Below are 17439 nucleotides of genomic sequence, written 5' to 3' on the forward strand. Positions count from 1 at the left end.
ATAAAATAAAAATTAAAAAAGTAAAAAAAATAAATAAATCCCCCAAAAAACAAAATATTACTACTCATTGACAATGCACCTGGTCACCCAAGAACTCAGATGGAGGTGTTCAAGGAGATCCATGTTGTTTTCATGCCTATCATGCCTACTAACACACTATTCATTCTGCAGCCCATGATCAGTGAGTAAGTTTGATTTCCAAGTCTTACTATTTAAGAATTACATATCATAAGGCTATAGCTGCCATGGATAGTAAATCCTCTGATGTATCTGGACAAAATAAATTGAAAACCTGGAAAGAATTCACCATTCTAGATGCCACTGAGAACATTCGTGATCATGGGAGAAGGTAAAAATATCAACATTAGCAGGAGTTTGGAAGAAGTTGATTCTAACCCTCATGAATGGCTTTGAGGGATTCAAGACTTCAGTGGAGGAAATCACTGCAGATGTGGCAGAAATAGCAAGAGAAGTAGAATTAGAAGTGGAGGCTGAAGATGGAACTGAATTGCCGCAATGTCATGATAAAACTTGAATGGATGATAGCACTTTGCTTCTCATAAATCAGCAAAGAAAGTGGTTTCTTTTTTTTTTTCTTTGATGGACTCTCGCTCTGTCGCCCAGGCTGGAGTGCAGTGGTGTGATCTCAGCTCACTGCAACCTCTGCCTCCCAGGTTCAAGCAATTCTCCTGCCTCAGCCTCCCAAGTAGCTGGGACTACAGGCGCCCGCCATCACGCCAGGCTAATTTTTTGTATTTTTAGCAGAGACAGGGCTTCTCCATGTTGGCCAGGCTGGTCTCGAACTCCTGACCGCAAGTGATCCACCCACCTGTGCCTCCCAAAGTGCTAGGATTACAGGCATGAGCCACCGTGCCCAGCGTTCCTTTCTTGAGTTGAGATCTAATCCTGGTGAAGTTGCTGTAAATACTGTTGAAATAACAAAGTGTTTATCATATTACATAAATGTAGTTGATAAAGCAGTGGTAAGCTTTGAGAGGATTGACTCCAGTTTTGAAAGTTCCACTGTGGGTAAAATGCTGCCAAACAGCATCGCATGCTACATTGAAATCTTTCATGAAAGGAATAGTTTCAGCAATCTTCACTGTTGTCTTATTTTAAGAAACTGCCGGCCAGGCACGGTGGCTCATGCCTGTAATCTCAGTACTTTGGGAGGCTGAGGCGAGTGGATCATGAGGTCAGGAGATCGAGACCATCCTGGCTAAACACAGTGAAACCTGTCTCTACTAAAAATACAAAAAAAAAAAAAAAAAAAAAAATAGCTGGGCGTGGTGGCGGGCGCCTGTAGTTACAGCTACTCAGGAGGCTGAGGCAGGAGAATGGCGTGAACCCAGGAGGCGGAGCTTGCAGTGAGCCGAGATTGTGCCACTGCACTCCAGCCTGGGAACAGAGTGAGACTCCGTCTCAAAAAAAAAAAAGACACTGCCACAGCTACCCCAGCCATAAGCAACCACCACCCCAATTAGTCAGCATCTATCAACAGTGAGGCAAGACCCTCCATCAACAAGAAGATGGTGACTTGCTAAAAGCGCAGATGATTGTTGGCATTTTTTAGCAACAAAGTATTTTTAAAATTAAGCTAGTTATATATTTTTTAGACAATGTGCAATGCTGTTGCCCACTTAATAGGCTACAGTATAGCGGAAACATAAGTTTTGTAAGCACTGGGAAACCATTCACATGACTCGCTTTACTGCAGGGTCTGGAACTAAACCTACAGTATCTCTGGGGTGTGCCTGTATTTGGCAGTGGCAGCAACCAACCAAAGCCTTCTCTGTGTATATGAATCCAGAGGCATCAGACAGCCATCTGGTGACAGGTTGATCATGTCATGGAGGAGACAGTGATTTATTCTTTCTGTGACATGTTTGGGATTTGAATTTGCCTTTTCTACAAAGCCTCTGCCTGCAACACCACACATGGATATAACGAGTGTCATATGTATTTTCATGTTATCCCCACAAGATTGCTTCTAGCCAAGGAACTCATTTTATAGCAAAAGAAGGTAATGAGGTGGTGGCTCACACCTGTAATCCTAGCACTTTGGGAGGCCACGGTGGGCAGATCACCTGAGGTCAGGAGTTCGAGACCAGCCTGGCCAACATGGCGAAACCCCATCTCTACTAAAAATACAAAAATTAGCCAGGTGTGGTGGCGGGTGCCTGTAATCCCAGCTACTCGGGAGGCTGAGGCAGGAGAATCGCTTGAACCCGGGAGGTGGAGGTTGCAGTGAACTGAAATCACGCCACTGCACTGCACTTCAGCCCGGGCGACAGAGCAAGACTCAGTCTCAAAAAAAATAAAAATTAAAAAAAAATAAGACAAAGAGCTGATATACATGTAATTCACTGGCCTCATAGAATAGTAGCATGGACTTTTAAGGCTGCTATTTACTATGAGGGTAATCATAATTACTGGCTACCTAGGACACTTTCGGTATATACCTGCTGCTTGGGTGTAAATGTTAATAAAGCTTTATTTTACTCGCAGAAGTGCTCTGGTGTGGATGATTATATTACAAAGCTGTAATGCTAGCAGGAAAGGTTATCTGTGAGGTTGGGGAATTCTCTTTGGATGAAGTAAATACTCTTGTCGGTGAGTAAGATTTGGAGGTGTTTCTCCCACAGCCAGAATACGGGAATCTAAGAACCAAAGTGATGGAACTGGGAGTGGAATTTCATGATTTCACTTATGGCCCCGGGAATGTACAGATTGCTAAGAGCTCAGATTCCTTAGGAATGAAAATTGACAGCCTGGCCAACATAGCGAAACCCTGTCTCTACTAAAAACACAGAAATTAGCCAGGCGTGGTGGCACATGTCTGTAATCCCAGCTACACGGGAGGCTGAGGCAGGAGAATCTCTTGAACCCAGGAGGCGGAGGTTGCAGTGAGCTGAGATCACGCCACTGCACTCCAGCCTGGGTGACAGAGTGAGACCCTGTCTCAAAAAAAGAAAATTAAGGTTATTCTGCTAGGAAATAAACCTGAAATGCTGGCTAAAGACACAGTGAATATAGGTTAGAAAATGGAGAAAACAAAAAATACTAACTATAGCTTCATGACCACATATAGATACTAGGAATATAGTATCGGTACTTATTTTCTACCTAGCTGTCATCTGTTTGAACTGATCTTTCTCCCATTTCCCCTCCTCTTTTATGTAAGGTGTGTTGGTAGTGGCAAACTCTGCCACCATAAAGGCACAGGGTACAGAATAGGAAGGCAGGATCATGACAAAATTAGAGGAGGCCTGGGTATCATTCAGACTTTGGACTTGGAGATAGATGCGATAACTGTGAGACTTCAGTTTGTTCTCTTCTGGGGGCTAATAAGTACATTTGTGATTATTTACGGTTAATGACACTGTGGTAGGTGGAGGTATTTGGAAGTTGAACTTTTTGGAGAAGTAAATGATGAGGTGGACTGTAGTGGACATTTGTTCTTTCAGTTGACTAATTTTCTTTTCGTGAATGTAGTCTCTTGTTTAATCTGTATTGAGTTTTTAGTTAAGCTGACTATATTTTTCGTTTTTAGAAATTTTCTCTGTTTCTTTCCAGGTCTTCTGGTCAGTTTGGATAGTTTCTTGTTCTTTCATCACACTTTCAGAGCTCTCTTATAAATACATTTCAGCATTTAAGCTAAGCTATTTTGTATTCTGTATCTAATAAACCCAATATTGGAAGCCTTTGTAGGTTGGTTTTGTGGATTGTTGCTTCTGTTGGCCCTTGTTCACGGTTTCTTCTTTTCTTATGTTTTGTTGGTTGGTGCTTTTCCTTTGGGAATTTTCTGAGGCTTGAGCTTAAAGCACAATCCTCCAGAGGGGTTATACATTTGCTTCTGCTGAGCATATTGGAGGCACTCATAACCTGGGGCCGTTTTAAATTTTTGGCCAGATTATTCTTCTTTTTGGACAGTCAACTAATATGAAATCCAGCCTCAAATCTATTGAGTATAGATTTGTAGTTAAAACTGTTAGGAAATATATATATATATTTTAATCTGGAGCCAACATTGATTCAGGCGCGCATTCTTGCCATCTTCCCTAAGGATTTTGCCCTTCAAAGCCTTGGGTTCTCTGATGTAATCTCTATCTCTGCTAGGGCTTTACACTTGTCCTCCTTTCTCCTACATGTTGCCTTGTGATCCAGGTCACCAGGGATATACAGATAACCCTGGGGGGATAGAGTGTCTTTAGAGAACTCCAATAGGATGTAATGAATTTGCACTTTTTTTGGAATTTCTGGCCTACAAATAATTCCCTTAGTTTCCCATCAATGTGGCCATGCATTTAAAAGGTGTATGCGTGTTAAATGTACTGTACAGGAAAGGTTTCCCCTGAACACTAAATCTGTCATATTGCAAGAAATAGAATGCTATTTATATTTTTTAGTTTCTAGCCTGAATTGTAGCCTATAAAATGATGTTCTTTCACTTGTTAAAATTTTATTTTTGGTTCACCATAAGATTATTGTAACTTACAGTGTTTCCCTAGGCACTGAAGAGAATGTGTGTGCTCTGTAGGTATTGTAAGATATGGCAGATTCTCCCCACTACCACTCAGTGTGCTTCTATTCTGAAGTGAATGAGAGATGGGAAACTGGAATCTTCCCTTTTCATAGTCGGTCTTAGTTCTGCTGAGCCTTTCACATGTGAACATCTTACACAACAAATATGATTGTAGTGTTAAAAGAGAAACAGCACCCATTTTTGCTACCACATGGCTTAAAATGTGGATCAAGTATGTCAACTGCGACAAAACGAAAGAAACAGCGATCTGTTGAAATGTTGGTGGAACTACTGGCTCTACTGGACTCACTGAGAGATGCTATTTCAGTTTCTAGCATGACACCTTTTATGAGAAATCAAAAGGAATTTCGGCCACATACAATATTATCCTTACAAACTGACTTTAGGTCCTAATTCCTAGATAAGCCAAGACTCCACTTTACTTATCTCTTGACTTAGGTTAATTAATAATTTTATTCACATTCTCCACTTGCTTATCTATTTTATGACTACTTGATCTATCAGATTCTGAGAAAGATATATTAAAGCCTCCTAATAAAATTGTGTTTTTGTCATATTCTTACCCTGTTTCTAATAGTTTTAGTCTCATGTATTATCTGGCTTTTTGTTGGGTGCATAAAATTCGTGAATATTTTATCTTCCTTATGGATTATACCTCATATCACTATAAAATACCGTTTTTTTAGTCCCATTTAATGTGTCCTATTGTCAGTGCACCTGTAGGCATCCTCTTACCTTCAAATTTTCTAGATGAGAATTAGGCATAATACTTGTTTTCCCATCCCCAAACCAGGAGGCCCCTGTTAGTTTCCCTGAGTGGTTTTCTGAAGCCCCCTCTTACTTGTGGGGAAGCATTCCTGTCCCCGTGGCATTTGGAAAAGTCTCTTGGAAGAAATCCTCTCCATTAGCCTTTCTTATGAACTCCCAGCCTTCTTTCAAAGCTGCCTTTGAATAGCTTAGAGGCTATTAGTGGAAAAAACCAGTTTTGAAACACCCTCTTTTCAAATCCTGCATTGATAATCATGATTTTAGAATATGTTTGGGACCTCTCTGTTAGTGACAGTCACCTTTAAATATCCTGTTTTACTGCGTTTTTAAAAATTAACTTTCTATTTTTGTCTTCATTTTTCTTTGATTTGAAGAACTCACTGCTCTGTCCCTTCCTCATCACCCCGAATTCCTTAATAGCGGGTGTCCCCCAAAGCCCTTCCATTCTCTATTTATAATCAGTCAGCGAACTTATGTATGCTCCTGGAATCCCCATAGAAGGTACCCACATCCGTACTGTTAACTTTTTATCATCAGCTCTTCCTTTCCACTCCAGGCCCAGATTAGAGTTCTTAACTGTTTATAGGACATCTTCACTTAGATGTCTCATTGTCCCCTCAAATTCAAAGTCGGAACTCTTATCTCAATACCTCACCCAAAGAAAAACCACCCCATTACCTATTGAGGTCAAAGGAAATACCATTATTTTAATCACCTGGTCTAGAAAACATGAAACGATATCGATTCCTTCTTCACTTGCCACGTTAGATTGATATAATCTCTCGTCATTCGACTCTTTTTTTCCCTTCTTTCCATTCTTACTGCCACTAGGCCTTCCTTTGACCTCTTTCCTTGTTAACGTCACTCTTCTCCATTATCCATGTAGAGTTTATTTTTATTTTATTTTTTTGAGAGGGAGTTTCGCTTTTGTTGCCCAGCCTGGAGTGCAATGGCGCAATCTCAGCTCACTGCAACCTCTGGCTCCCGGGCTCAAGCGATTCTCCTGCCTCAGCTTTCCGAGTAGCTGGGATTGCAGGCATGCCGCCACCACGCCCGACTAACTTTGTATTTTAGTAGAGATAGAGTTTCTCCATGTTGGTCAAGCTGGTCTCGAACTCCCAACCTCAGGTGATCCTCCCGCCTTGGCCTCTCAAAGTGCTGGGATTACAGATGTGAGCCACTGTGCCTGACCTATTTTTCTTCTGTACCATTCTGCTATTTTCAGGCCAATTTCCCTAGAACTATGCTTTCATCACACCGCTTTCCTAGTGAAGACACTAATGAAGGTCTCTAGGACATGGGCTGAAATTTACTTAAACATTATGAATTGCTGTAAGTCTGTCTCCCTCCTTTGTTTTCTGCCTTCCCCATTCAGGGCACTTTCTGCCTTCCTTTGCAACTCCACAAGCCGCAGACAACATGCTAATCTTTTGCTAACATTTAGCTCCATCCCATTACCAGTGTGATTTCTTTCACTGGAAGTGTCTGTCCCTGTCTTCTGGCAATGTAAATTCTACTGATGTTCTGTGTTTTCCAGAAAGTTTTCTTTTACTGCTCAAAATAGCATTAATCTTTCCCATCTGTGAATTACTGTTGTGCCTGTCAATAATGCAAATAATTATATTTAAGAAATATCTCCTGTATTTTGCTCTGATTTAACTTTTCTTGGCTTTTATGTGCACCTCTCCCCCCAACTCCTCCTTCTCCAGGCAGCTTAATTGTGAATACCTTGAAGGATGAGACTGTGCTTATATTTGGATCTTTTATGGCAACTGAACCCAGGAAAGTCCTCAGAATGTAACTGTAAATTGATTAATTTAATTAACACTTAACATAAAATCTTCTACCCACATAGAATGTTTCATGTGATTGCTACAAAATGAAAAAGCAAATATGTAAATAACAAGAATAACAATGATTGAATATATAGGATGCATCAAATTAAAAAAATAAAGATTTCATTTTGAAGAACTAATGCTAACACTATTACAGTAACGTATATATTCACCTATAGTTTGGATCCAGGATCTTCACACGAAATACATACATTCCAGAATGGCCCATGGGCCAAAATATATGGTTACCATTAGAACTGTTGATAATCTCGTATGGTTGATTTAAGTCTCCTGGTTTTCCAATAGCATAAGAAAAACAGGGTTTATAGTTCTGAACAAGAAACAAAGACAAAAATTTTAAGGTCATTTTATGACTTTGATAAGCAAAATTATAGTCTCATTTATCTTGAAAAATTATTTAGAGATGTAATGGCTATTCCCTTCTATTTTACCACTGCAGTGCTCTATATAGCACTTTAAGAGCGATACTGGGTTAAAATTTGATAAAAAGTGAAGCTTAGTGAAAGCAAATGTTGTATTTATAAACAATTAGAGTATTGAGAATATGTAAGCATATTATTTTCCTAAATCAACAAAATACAAAATGTTCCAAAGATGCTTAATTGGGGACAGAAACAGTTTTGACCATAAGGTACAGACACAACAGTCAAGGTGGTACATCCTTGGGTTTTTATCTTCCCCTAGGATCTTCATTTAGCTCCATTACCATTACCATGTCTTTCTGTGGGTCTCAAGATACAAACTCTCTCCTGCCTGCCTTTTTAAAAACACAGATGAAACAAGCCTGTATTTTTAAAAGTTACTCTGTTAAAACAAATACAATGAAAGAAAATGATTATTAAAACTTGCAGATACCTGATCCTATTACATGGCATTGGTTCTGGGTCCTTTTAGATCCTGTATGTTTTCACACCCTACTTAAAGGACTCTTCCTCTACCATTCTTGTTCTCTGAAAGCTTCTCATTTGAAGGAAACAGGAAGCCCTGTAAGGCAATTACTTTGGATGTGTCTGAGCTTTTGTCTATCAACATCCTTCAAGGTTACTATGGTTTGAATGCATCCCTCAAAGTTCATGTGTTGGAAACTTGATCCCAAAAGTTGAGATGGGAAGTGAGGTCTAATTGGTCCCACCAGGGGTTTGGATCACAGGGGCACTACCTTCATCAATGAGATAATGCCATTATCATGGAGTGGGTTCCTTATAAAACATGAGTTCAGCCCCCTTTGCCTGCCCTCTCACTCGCCCTCACCCTCTCTCTCCTTTTGCCTTCTGCCTTCTGGTGATGCAGCAGGAAGGTCCTCACCAGATGCCACCTCCTTGATCTTGGACTTCCCACCCTCCAGAATCATGAACCAATAAGTTTCTATTTATTATAGATTACCCAGCCTCTGGCATTCTGTTATAGCAGCACAAAATGTGCTCAGACAATGGTATTTTCCTTTTTTCTACGTATTTTGAAATATTCCTCCTTCATGAACAACTTCCCAGTCAATAGAGCTTTGCAATCAATCAGCTCTTGCACAGTCTCAAAGAGACTTCCTCATGGCAACTCTATCGACAAAAATGTTATCATGATTAGATGGCAATAACGATAAGCTCTAGAGGGAAGCTTATTGCTTACTGCTGTATCCTCAGTCTGGCACACAGTAGTCAAGATACATTTGTTGAATTAATGTGTGTTTTGTTTTGTTTTGTCTTTAGGGATGGAGTCTCACTCTGGCACCCCGGCTGGAGTTCAGTGGCATGATCACAGCTCACTGAAGCTTCGGTCTCCCAGGCTCAAGCAATCTTCCTGCCTCAGCCTCCCTAGAAGCTGGGACTATAGGCATGTGCCACCATGCCTGGCTAATTTTCTACTTTTTTTTTTTTTTTAGGAGATGGGAGTCTCACTATGTTGCCCAGATTTCTCTTAAATTTCTGGACTTAAGCAATCCTCCCACCTCAGCCTCCCAAAGTGCTGGGATTACAGGTATGAGCCACAACACTTGGCCTGAAATTCTTGAAAACTGTTTTATTCAGATGCGTGGTACAGTTCTGATTATGCCTGCCGTTACTTACCTGGATATCATGAAATGTGAGGATACAGACATATCCTACATACTATTACTTCCATTCCAATAACCAATTACAGTCATGTACTGCATAGCAATGTTTTGGTCACTGACAGAACACATATACAATAGTGGTCCCATAAGATTACAGTGGAGCTGAAAAATTCCTATTGCACAAATACTTACCATTTCCTTACGTTATTCAGTATAGTAACATGCTGTGCGTGTTTGTGACCTGGGAGCAATAGGCTCTATCATATCGCCTAGTTATCTAGTAGGCTACACTGCCTACGTTTGTGTAAGTGCACTCTAGGATGTTTGCATAATGACAAAATTGCCTAACAAAGCATTTCTCAGAACATATTCCCATTGTTAAGTGATGTATGACTGTATTCTTCATTTATTCTAGGAGATGAAATAGTCATCAAGGTCTGCAGCTAATTTAACAGTATAACTTTAATTAAAGAATTCCAGTAGCACCTGTTCCTGAGAGCAATGTTTGTGGATATTTGTCTTTTGTTTTTTAATTTTTTTTGGTCTGCCCAGAGTCCATTGTCATTTTTAATAGAATGCTGATTCCTCTTGGATATCATCAGAGTGGGGGTAATTCCAAGTCCCCACCTTTCATTCCAGAAGCTCACAGGCACAGATTCTTTTGCTCCCAACCCCAGGACATGGTTGGGGTGGTGGCAGGGCAGCTCTACCAATCTCCCAGGAATATGAATTAACAATGAGGGCTGCAACAATGAGAGGAATGTTTAGAGGTCGTTCATCAGAGTGCCAGTGCCCCAGCCAGGTTGAAGGACAATTGTTTGGAGTAATAAAATTTTAGGTTAAAATGCATTCCAGATAAAAATGTAACATGTTACATAACTGAATTGAGAGTCATATGTGTAGGCCATCAGGATGAGGAGGAGTTTTACATGCATATATTACATGGTAAAAACGAAAATAAAAAAATTAATTTTAAAAATAAGAAAAAAGATTAGAAGGAGAAGGTTGCTTAACATTTGTATTCTGGTAGCCACAGGTATGAGTGGAGCTTTCCAAAAACCCAGTCTGACTAAATGGAGCAGAAGGCCCACTTGATACTGAGCTGTGTGTGCGCCCCTGGCTGGTTGCCTTGGCTGTGGGTTCCCTCCTCACGTTAATGATGCTGTGACGTGAAAGAGCAGAGGAAGTGAATAGTAACCAGGGACAGAGAACACATGTGTTCCCGCTCGACTTTGACAGACCTCTGGGAAAACTTTGGAAGATATTTGTATAAAAAGCAAAGCAGGAGATCCCAAGATGGACAGGGTTTTGTTGTGCGTAGAGTTGTATGGACCTGTACTGTCGAGGAACTTTTGGAGAAAACAGGCTTGTCATACATAGATCCTCTGGCTTCAGTTAGAGTCACTGTAAAGAATCTAAATGTGTTGTGTGCCCACGTTGCCATACCTGCCCTGTCCATGGCAGTCTTTCCGGGAAGGAAACTGCAAGGAAGCAGGGGAGAGACTCAACAGCTTGACTCACGTGCAGGGTGGTGCCAGCTGCAGAAGCTCTAGGAACACAGCTTGAGCAACCTGTGCTGAGCTGAGGAGGCCTTCCCTGTGTGTTAGTTTGTTTTCTGTTGCTTATAACAGAACACCTGAAATGGAGTAATTTATAAGGAAAAGGAATTCATTCCTTTCCAAGGAGGCTGAGAAGTCCAAGGTCGAAGGGTTGCATCTGGTGAGGGCCATCTTCCTGGTGGGGACTCTGCAGAGTCCCAAAGTGTCACAGGACATCACATGGCAAGGGGGCAGAGCACGATAGCTCAGGTCTCTCTTCCTGTTGTGATAAAGCTGCCGGTCCCACTCCCATGAAACCCACGAATCCATTATCCCGTTAATTCATTAATCTATGAATGGATTAGTCCACGTATGGGGCTCTGCCTTCATGATCCAATCACCTCTTAAAGGCTCCCCCTCTCAATGCTGCCATACTGGAGTTGGAATTTTAACATGAGTTTTGGAAGGGACAGAAATTCAAAGCATACTACCAGAACTGACTAATCATCCGGGGAAGGATTTTTGAAGGATTCTTGTATACAGGCTACTGCATCCTTAGTTTGATAAAAGGCCAGGTTCAGGAGTAGGAACTTAGGAACAGAAGCCTCAATGGGCACAGATCAGGACTAGTTACCATAAGGGGAGGGATAAAGGCTGCATATTGCCTTCTCACTGCAAATTCCTCTATTTCCCTTCTTAGCAGGTCATTTTATTTTATGTAGGTGAATTATTCTATAATTACATTTTAATCATAAGTGGCAACCCTAAAACTCTTGATTATATTTAATTTAAAAATATTACTATATGTCTCGATAAACTCTGACGTTGTTTTTCAAAAAATCTGTTTCTTCTAGCACTTCTTGCCTTTGTCTATCTTTCTGCCACTGTGGTCTGTAGCACTTTTATAAAACAATATGTTGCATTAATGAAAAATAAGTAAAAGACTCATTTTTTTGATGTATCCCCACTTGAAAATACAAAATGTCTTATATTTTTTGGTGAAGGGTTCTTCCAGGTCAAAAATAAACTGTGAAACTTGTCCTACCAAGTTACTTAATACATGGGTCCATGAACTTAATTGGAAAAGTATGTGGTATATTCTAAATATGTTCGGAAGCTGTGCATATATCATACAACAAAGCATTGCTAGTAAAGACCTAATAGCCTTATATCATTATATATTTTTGTATATAGACATGCAGGAATATTTATATTGTTTCCTATTTTGTTATTTCCTAATGTGAATGATGATGCCTGCTGACTCTTGTTCCTTTTTCTGTGTCACTGTCAGAAAGATATCACTGCCTGATATTTCCTGTTACGTTATTAAAACTCCCCCTTCCCCCACCATGATTGTTTTTCCCCCTTCTTTTGTCACGCGAAAGCCCACTTGATCAAATCACCCAGTCTCTTAGAAAACAAATCTCCTGGCCGGGCGTGGTGGCGCACCTGTAATCCCAGCTGCTTGGGAGGCTGAGGCAGGAGAATTGCTTGAACCTGGGAGGTGGAGGTTGCAGTGAGCTGAGATTGCACCACTGCACTCCAGCCTGGGCAACAAAAGTGAAACTCCATCTCAAAGAAAAAAAAAAAAATCTCCCCTAGCCTCATGCATTATACTCAATTTTTAGCCAAGGACTTCCCAGTCTAGTGTTTTCAGCCTCATGGAGAAACTCAAATCTGATTCTGTATCATGTGGATGTAGACAAGCACTCAGCATCCACAGTCTCCCTTTCCTTCTCAACCTCCAACCTGACCAGGAGAACCTGTGAAAATGCCACTTTTGCTGATGAGCCCTTCAGTGTTTTCCCTAAGAATTTACAGTCCCCAGAGCTACTTCCCTGATTTTTTTTAAATGTAGATGTCGTTCATCCTTCTAGAATCAGAAGGACTATGTAGCAATCAGCATAGCTCCAAGAACTGGAAGGCTTTCTATTTCATTTCAGGTATATGTTTCAGGAAGAAAGCAGCCCTGATTGCCATGTTGAGTTAAGATACAACGTAATAATGACACCCTTCAGTAAGAGTAGGCTTATTCATGAGGACATAACTAGTCTTTGCAGGTACCTGCTTTCTATTATATTCAGACTTCAGATTGAATTCACCCTTTCAGTGGTGAGCTTTAAGTTTCTCACGCAGTAGAATGGAACATGCAGGCCTGGCGTGGGCACTCTGAAGTCTTTCTAGACTGTACGCTACTATTTATTCTTAAATGCAGTCCCCAGATCAGCATATCAGTATCATCGAGGTGCAAATTTTTGGGCCCCACCCAAGACCTGCCGAATTAGAAACTCTGGGAGTGGGACCCAGCCATCTATTTCAACAAGGTCTTTTGGCGATTCTGATGTATGTTAAAGTTTGAGAACCATTGTACCATATCATACCGATTGAGGCAAGCTTCATGATTGTTAACTACCCAGTGAGCTCACTGCTTCTTTGGAGTATGTTATTTCGGTAGAATCTTAGAATATTTAAGTGCCTTTTGTTAGATTTGGGGATATCATCCTCACCTATCATTTATGCCTATCCCTAACTCCAGACCCTTGGATGTCCTTCAATGAAAAATCCGGAGGGTAAGTTTTGTTTTAACTGATTTAATTACTAGTTTAATTCCTTATGATTTTTATTTTTAATTTGATTTTTTTTTTCTTTTTTGAGACAAGGTCTCACTGTGTCACCCTGGCTGGAATGCAGAGGCCTGATCATGGCTCATTGCAACCTCAGCCACCGGGGCTCAAGTGATCCTCCCACCTCAGCTTCCTGAGTAGCTGGGACTACAGGCATGCACCACCAGGCCCAGCTAATTTTTTTTTTTTTTTAATTTTTGTAGAGATGAGGTCTTACCATGTTGCCCAGGCTGGTCTTGAACTCCTGGGCTCAAGCGATCCACCCGCCTCGGCCTCAGAAAGTGTTAGGATTACAGGTGTGAGCCACCATGTCTGGCCCCCTTATGATTTTTAAATAGTAGAAAAGTACTCTTTATAATAGGTATATGATCTATAATTAATTAATTTGGTCCACAAATATTTAATGAGCACTTACAATGCATTAGATGCAGTGAACAAAACAAAATTTCCCTCATGGAGCTTACATTCTAGTAAGGGAGCTAGAAAATAAATAAGATTTTGAAAGTAGGCTATGTAATGTATCATAGTTATAAATGCTAATGATATTAAATAAAACAGGGGAGGGAGGCTAGGCGCGGTGACTCACGCCTGTAATCCCAGCACTTTGGGAGGCTGAGGCAGGTGGATCACTTGAGGTCAGGAGTCGCAACCAGCCTGGCCAACATGGTGAAACCCCGTCTCTACTAAAAACACAAAAATTAGCCGGACATGGTGGCACGTGCCTGTAGTCCCAGCTACTCAGGAGGCTGAGGCAGGAGAATCACTTGAACCTGGGAGGTGGAGGTTGCAGTGAGCTGAGATTGTGCCACTGTACTCCAGCTTAGCAGCCCAGGCAACAGAGAGAGATCTGTCTCAAAAAAAAAAAAAAAAAAAAAAAAAGAAAGAAAGAAAATAGGGAGGGAGAAATATGGGCTTTCATGAAAGTGATGGTGAAGTTTTTCCATATGGTGGCCAGGGAAGTCCTTATCGACAACTTGATTTTTCAGTAAAGACCTGAGGAAGTAACGGAGCTAGGTATTCTTTAAAAAGACTCACTCTTGATGCTTTCACATGTTTAACAGATATTTAAAATCTGCAAACACATATTTACAGCAGTGAAAATTAAAATAGTGACACAGAACCAACAAAAGATTAAACCGAAATTAAGATGAAGCATTTTAAAAATACCATGATACAATTTAATATAAAAATAGGATTTCATTTACCAAAACAAATTTAAATCCAAAATGTTTCCATCAAGTTTTTGTTAATAGCAAAATGCCAGATTAGTTATTCCAAATAAACAATTTGGAAGGTAATGTTTCTCTTACCTCAGGTCCCCAGACTTCTTCTAGTGGGAGGTGCTTGTTAAGTTCAATCATTGACTTCCATGTCTGTGCTTCATGTAAACAACCACTCTGTCAAAAGATTGCATATATATGTGGATAGGTAGAAGTTTTCATATCAACTTATTCCTAAGTATTTAATGTTTTGTTGCTATTGAAAATTTTGTATTTTTAAAACTTTCATTATTTACATGTTGGCTGGTATACAGAGGAATAATTGACAATTGATTTTTGTATATTGATCTTGTGTTGAGAGAAATTTTTTTTTTGAGACACAGTCTCATTCTGTTGCTCAGGCTGCAGTGCAGGGAAGGTCATAGCTCACTGCAGCCTCGAGTTCCTGGGCTCAAGTGATCCTCCTGCCTCAGCCTCTCGAGTACCTGGGACTACAGGTGTGCGCCAGCATGCCTGGCTAACTTTTAGTTTTTTAATTTTTGTAGAGATGGAGCCTTGCTATGTTGCCAAGGCTGGCCTTGAACTCTTGGCCTCAAGCCATCTTCCTGCCTCAGCCTCCCAAAGTGTTGGGATTACAGGCATGTGCTTGGCCGACAGAATTTATAAACTCATTTACTAATTCTAATTGTTTCACATGAACAGTTGTGTCATCTGTGAATATGACAGTTTTATGTTTTTCTTTCTCATCCTTATACCTTTTATTTGTTTTTATTATTTTTTTCTTATTACAAAGATCTTCAGGAATAGTGTTGCATAGAAGTGGTGATAACACCAGCGGTCAGGAGTTTGAGACCAGCCTGGCCAACACAGTGAAACCCTGTCTCTACTAAAAATATAAAAATCAGCTGGGTGTGGTGGTGTGCGCCTGTAACCCCGGCTACTCGGGAGGCTGAGGCAGGAGAATCGCTTGAACCCAGGAGGCGGAGGTTGCAGTGAGCCAAGATCATGCCACTGCACTCCAGCCTGGGGACAGAGTGAGACTCTGTCTCTATTAAAAAAAAAAAAAAAAAAAAAAAGGTGATAATAGCCACCCTTGTTTTGTTCCTGATTTCAAAGTGAAAATTTTCAAATTTTTACCATTAAATATAATGTTTGCTATAATTTTTTGTATCTACATTTCATTAAGTGAAGGATGTTTCTATCTATTCATAATTTTCTAAGATTTATTTATTTATTTGTTTGTTTAGAGACGGAATCTTGCTCTGTTGCCCAGGCTGGAGTGCAGTGATAAAACCTCGGCTGACTGCAACCTCCATTTCCTGGGTTCAAGCGATTCTCCTGCCTCAGCCTCCCGAGTAGCTAGGACTACAGGTGTGTGCTACCACACCCAGCTAATTTTTATATTTTTAGTAGAGATGGGGTTTCACCATGTTGGCCAGGCTGGTCTTGGAGTTGACCTCAAGTGATCGCCTGCGTCAGCCTCCCAAAATGCTGTAATTTTTTTCTGAAAGTGATGAGCTCCAAGATAGGAATTGAGCAACTCAGATACAGGCATGGATAAAGCAGAAAGATGAGTGTTTAAAGTTGCCCGAACAGCAAGCAGAAATAATACTGGGAAAAATGAGATACAGATAGAGATACAGAGAAATTGATATTGGCAAGATGGTGCTGGAGAATTGAACTATGGAGCTCACACGGATAGGAAGGGAAAGGAGGAAACATGAGGGAAAGAGAGAAGGAGAAAGCAGAGGGTTCAGTACAGCAGATGGCCAGGTTGTGTGAGACAAAGTAGGAGACTGGAATAGTGTGAATAACAACGAGAGAGCTAAAGGATTGGGGGTTGAGGTCAGAGGGTAAACTGTTTGAATTGAAATGCAATTTTTTGTTTTTTTTTGAGACAGGATCTTGCCCTGTCACCCAGGATGGAATGCAGTGGCAGGATCACAGCTCACTGCAGCCTTGACCTCCTGGGCTCAAGCAATCCTCCCGCCCCAGCCTCCTGAGTAGCTAGGACTACAGGTGTGCATCACCACACCTGGCTAATTGAAAAATTTTTGTCTGTGGAGAAGGGGTTCCACTATGTTGCCCAGGCTAGTCTCAAACTCCTAGGCTCAAGCGACGATCCCGCTTCAACCTCCCAAAGTGCTGGGATTATAGGTGTGAGCCACCATGTCCCGTCCTTAAATACAGTTTTAATGGGGGCTGCTATCTTAGTTATTAGTCAAGATAGTCTCTAAGTGCTGCAGTAATAAACCCCAACTCTCAGGGGATTTACAGAATACAAATTTAATTCTTTTAAAAAAAATTATTATTATTTTAGACAGAGTCTCACTCTGTCACCCAGACTGGAGGGCAGTGGTGCAATCTCAGCTCACTGCAACCTCCACTTCCTGGGCTCAAGCGATTCTCCCGTCTCAGCCTCCTGAGTAGCTGGGATTACAGGTGTGTGCCAACATGCTCAGCTAATTTTTGTATTTTTAGTAGAGATGGGGTTTCACCATGTTGGTCAGTCTCGAACTCCTGACCTCGTGATCGGCCTGCCTCAGCCTCCCAAAGTGCTGGGATTATAGGCATGAGCCACCGCTCCTGGCCAACAAGTTTAATTCTTGATCACATATAGCCCAATGCAGATGTCCCTGGTTAGATGGTTCTGACGGTGCCTCTCCTCAAAGCTGTGAATTAGGAACCAAGGCTTTTAAAAATGTCTAGTGGCTCCTTGCATTCCAGCTCTCATCTACTCCAGCCTTACTTGTTGCTATAATACACTGATGTGAGGTACGATGGAAAGCGTGAAGGTTCACGTGATTCCTTCTTAAGCACTTCATCTGGAAGTGACACCT

The 17439-nt window shown here is 40.9% G+C and overlaps 1 protein-coding gene across 8 annotated transcripts in view; it reads right to left on the reverse strand.

Moving 5' to 3' along the window:
• CATSPERE (catsper channel auxiliary subunit epsilon) overlaps positions 1 to 17439 on the reverse strand; it is a 168076-nt gene that overhangs the window by 15163 nt on the left and 135474 nt on the right. For 6 of the 8 annotated variants that reach the window (XM_030812572.1, XM_030812571.1, XM_030812578.1 and 3 more), the window contains 2 exons: positions 14690 to 14776; positions 7323 to 7480 (listed from right to left, as the gene is read on the reverse strand). In XM_030812572.1, coding sequence (XP_030668432.1) covers positions 7323 to 7480; positions 14690 to 14776 — 245 coding nt within the window. The remainder of the gene's footprint in view (positions 1 to 7322; positions 7481 to 14689; positions 14777 to 17439) is intronic. The other 2 variants (XM_030812577.1, XM_030812576.1) reach the window with 1 other exon arrangement.

This window comes from Nomascus leucogenys, chromosome 5 (genome assembly GCF_006542625.1).
Source record: "Nomascus leucogenys isolate Asia chromosome 5, Asia_NLE_v1, whole genome shotgun sequence".
NCBI classification, from domain to species: Eukaryota; Metazoa; Chordata; class Mammalia; order Primates; family Hylobatidae; genus Nomascus; species Nomascus leucogenys.